This window comes from Mya arenaria, chromosome 1, assembly GCF_026914265.1.
Source record: "Mya arenaria isolate MELC-2E11 chromosome 1, ASM2691426v1".
Taxonomy (NCBI): domain Eukaryota; kingdom Metazoa; phylum Mollusca; class Bivalvia; order Myida; family Myidae; genus Mya; species Mya arenaria.
In genome coordinates this window covers 43,881,133-43,885,780 of record NC_069122.1, presented here as the reverse complement: position 1 = coordinate 43,885,780, position 4,648 = coordinate 43,881,133, and the positions used below count along the sequence as shown (strand labels likewise).

The following is a 4,648-nucleotide window of genomic DNA, read 5'->3' as shown; positions in this document are numbered from 1 at the left end:
TTTAGTTATCTAATCAGGACTGCTAGGGTTAAGATTTACTTCTATTTGAAGTAGTTCAAAGTGTGCCAGAGAACTTTGAGCAGGTGAGAAGAGCTCATATCAATTCCTAAGAGAGTATTTGTTGTTATTTAATGTCGCGTGCGCGTGCGCTGAACTCGAGAGTCAGCAAATACAATCGATCCGCCGATACGAATTTCCGCCATTTTGGTTTTGGATCATTTGTCGTCATTTATTGGTAATTTATAGATGTTTTATAGTCATCTGCGTAGAAGTTCGCTTTCCGTATCTCTGGTTCTTGCGAGATAAGCATCTAATTGAACATTTCACCAAACACTATTCCTGAATCGATGCGCTGGTGGTGGTTATTAGAAAAATATTACAAAGACGTATTTGCATATTTGGAAAGAGAAATAATAATTTGTTGCGTATTTTCATCTGCAGACGTTAACAAGACTTGGATTATAATTTATGTCCACCAGAATGTCTCATTCAACAATATCTTGTTATGCAATCTCGCCCATATTTTAACACTTCTCTTTCACTTTGAAGAAATGGCCAATTTTATGTGAAAATATTGCCTATTAGCAAATGAGACTATTACGCAATTGAAATTTTATTACGAACGTTTTCACCCAACTTCACATTTCTATTAATTGGATTTTTATGATACGGCAATAGCTCAATTCAAAAATTCGAGTCAACTTGTTCTTGCATGAGAACGCGGCATTTTTGAGGACGAAATATAGATTTGAAAGATGCAAAAGGAATAAAAAGCTATGTGTACATGCTGAAATGAAGTAACACTGAACAAGGTGTTCAGCAAAAATGCATCTTTCATAGAAATAAAAATTATCCGAAAAGAAAAAAACTAATTCCCACTTCCACGGTGCGTTTCGACTAAATTGATAGTCTTCATCAGGTGAAAGCATCTAGGGATGATGAAATAATTAACATCTGTAAAACAGTATTTCATAAACACAATGATATCATGGCGTCAATTTTTATAAGGTTAGTTTAATGAGATTTATAATTACCAGCACAATATGTGCCGAAGTTATTGTCAGTCCCCTCTGGTCCGGATAGAAAAATCCCACCCGCGGGCACCAGCTGTGTTTCAAGGTAACGAGGCTTGCCAAGTTACCGGTTACGCAGCGAGCCCGAGGGTCGGATATTTCTATCCGAACCGGACACATATGATTGATATTTTTTCTAGCATACCTAAATTTACGATTTTTCTGTGACTGAAAGTGACTTTCCCCAGAGAACATTTATGTATATATTCTAAAAATATGATGCCAGATGAAACGTGTCACTTTCACGTGTTCTGTCATTTATGTCTGACTAATTGGTCTGTTATGGCATTAAAAGTCCAGTTTGGTCTATAAGTGTAATCCGGCTTGCAGTATCTCGGGAGAGGATGGAAGGGGAGGTGAGCTGACTTGCAGTATCTCGGGAGAGGATGGAAGGGGAGGTGAGCTGACTTGCAGTATCTCGGGAGAGGATGGAAGGGGAGGTGAGCTGACTTGCAGTATCTCGGGAGAGGATGGAAGGGGCTGGGCTAATTTGCAGTATCTCCGGAGAGGGTGGAAGGGGCCGGGCTGACTTGCAGTATCTCGGGAGAGGGTGGACGAGGAGGTGGGCTGACTTGCAGTATCTCGGGAGAGGGTGGAAGGGGAGGCGAACTGACTTGTAGTATCGCGGGGTGTGTGGAAGGAGCCGGGCTGACTTGCAGTATCTCGGGAGAGGGTGGAAGGGGGTGGGCTGACTTGCAGTATCTCGGGAGAGGGTGAAAGGGGAGGTGAACTGACTTGCAGTATCTCGGGAGAGGATGGAAGGGGCCGGGCTGACTTGCAGTATCTCGGGAGAGGGTGGAAGGGGAGGTGGGTTGACTTGCAGTATCTCGGGAGAGGGTGGAAGGGGAGGTGAACTGACTTGCAGTATCGCGGGGGAGGGTGGAAGGGGAGGTGGGCTGACTTGCAGTATCTCGGGAATCTATTAGCGCTAATAGATTTACTTTGATCTACTATTGTCTCATAGGGTAGAATTACCGTGTTTTCTGCACCTTTCTTTCAAATTAAACTCGGTATCCTTCAATAAGAACCATTGTTTTCAAAATGTACTCATCCCTTTGGTATATTTAAACAAATGCATTTAATGTGGTAAATCTTATTTGGGAGTAAGAGTGTGTCTTTAACCTTAGCGTACTCAAAAAACAGCGTAAAAGAGATACAAAGGTCTGATAAAGATCGCCGGCTGACCATGGTCGTTTCATTGCAAAGAGCGAAGCCGGTGTCGTTTTGACAGCAATAAATGTCTTCGTCACGTGACGGAAGAATGTTTGCACGTGCATAATATCTCGTAAATTATCCTGATTGACGGATATGATATGTCATTTCATATTCCGAATTACTGGCAATGAAATGCTACCGAGAACCATTAAAGATTACAAGGGCAGATATTTAGCAGCGCTGTGCAATTCGATCAGTCGTTAAACACGTCTAATAAATTGTGTCCTCTAAAATTATCATATTTTTTAACATTGTCAGTTACCGGTATCCCGTTTTAATCTCCGCAGATTATAAGGATACCTTGAACGATGCAAGGTTTATGGGTTGTTTGTTACCTTGTTGATAACCAGGACGAAACTCGATCTGACAATAAAAAAAATATGGGGCCGCCGCGCAGATTTTAGCAAAGTTTATGTTTAGTTTTCTGAATGACGACAGCAGAATAAATACGATCAAAATGTAGGCACAGTTTAACGAACGTTCCATTTGATTGGGTATTCAACATGTCATAAACACTTATATTTACTGAAAATCAAGTCATCTGATCGGACACTAATAAATTATGAATATCAATCCCAATGATGATATAAAATTCATAAATTATGTCAATTCCTCAAGTGTATTGTTAATAAATTTAGTATAAAAATGTAACACTATGTTCTTCTCCACATATAGTTATATATGTTTGAAATTAAAGTTTCAATAACATAAAAAATATTCATATTTAGAAAATCTGTATTATTATGTCCAATATATTTTGTTATGCCTCATTATGTTGTATTGTATATGTACTCATGCTCTTTTTGTCATGTACTTATGACATGAGTGATGTTAAATAAACCTGGAAACTTGGACACTTATGATATGTAACATAATCATCTTACACTTCATCTTACGTCCTCTGTTTCATTAATTAATTGATTCGAATAAATCTTTTTGGATGGCATTGGAATTTAATTTAAAAAATCTTGAACTTTCAGGGACAAATCAATGAACATAAACATATCGCATGTGTTAGAACAATAGCACCAAGAGTATGTCCTTCGTGCACCAAGAGTATGTCCTTCGTGCACCAAGAGTATATCCTTCGTGCACCAAGAGTATGTCCTTCGTGCACCAAGAGTATATCCTTCGTGCACCAAGAGTATGTCCTTCGTGCACCAAGAGTATATCCTTCGTGCACCAAGAGTATGTCCTTCGTGCACCAAGAGTATGTCCTTCGTGCACCAAGAGTATGTCATTCGTGTTTGTATTCAATTACCAACTTAGATTTAACTTAAATTTAAGGGTGAGTGTTTTGTATTGGCCAATCAGCTGATTGGAATCATTGAGGCACGTCACTAAGGATAAGACCTACATCGAAAACTGGCCCCTAATGAAACCTAAGACTAAGAACAATTCTAGATTCGTTAAAACCGTTGGAAGACAATTCTTATTCTTAAACATGACAACACGCTTTATTTAAGCCTATGTTTGAAATGTGGAAATACATGTATGTGTGTGTGTAAACAGCCATGTGAATTTTATATACGTAATTATGAATGTAGCCTCTTTACTATTTTACCCACCCAGCTGATAATAAAAACTGTCGGCAAAAAGTTATTTTCTTGAATGTGCTGAATTCACATTAAACCCAACATAAATAAACCCACTTAAATGTTTACAATTGCAAAAGCAAAGAAGATAATTTGTTTATATGCTATGTATAGTTGACTCAAACTCACTTGGCTCGAATTGGATGTAAAGGACCGATTTCTTTATACTTTAGGTAAGAATTCCCGCTTGGCTTGAATCTTCCGAGGCTCGACGTATATACACCGGTCCCTGGAAGTTCGAGCCATCGGTGTTCGACTGTAGACTAGTAATTTACTATTTGATTATTGTGTTTGTTGTCTTGTCATGTTGATTGTATCTCGCATAGTTATGTTTGCTTTTATCTTAATCCATCTGCCTTTCACAGAATCTTGGTGGATTTTTAATCTACTGGGTTTGTCCCGGTAGCTTCCATTGTGTTTTCTCTAATGCACTGTCTCCTGGTTTCAGCTACTTTGAGCATGTTAGCACTGCGGATAGCACGAGAGGTGTGTTTCTCTGCTTGTGACATTTAAGCAATAACTATTCATTAGAATACAACATACATTTTCAGCCAATGAAATTGCAGATAGTCAATTATTACGTACTAGGCTTAGTTATAAAGAATTTTAACTTACGCGCGTGTTTAAATGTCCGCCTACTACCATTCATCCGATGCACACTTTCTAGGTATGCGTTTACTATCTGTCAGCCAAATAAGGTTGTATTCTAAGTCAGCTACGCTCATGCCACCCGTTCTTAATCGTTAAGATATTACTTCAAGTCAT

General features: G+C 38.8%; 1 protein-coding gene across 1 annotated transcript; it reads right to left on the bottom strand.

Moving 5' to 3' along the window:
• Positions 1-1,353: 1,353 nt before the first annotated feature.
• Positions 1,354-4,392, bottom strand: LOC128227391 (uncharacterized). The gene is made up of 2 exons (XM_052937890.1): positions 4,273-4,392; positions 1,354-1,992 (listed from the first exon to the last, which is right to left on the bottom strand). Exons 1-2 carry the CDS (start codon positions 4,390-4,392, stop codon positions 1,354-1,356), a joined length of 759 nt encoding a protein of 252 aa, XP_052793850.1.
• Positions 4,393-4,648: the final 256 nt, after the last annotated feature.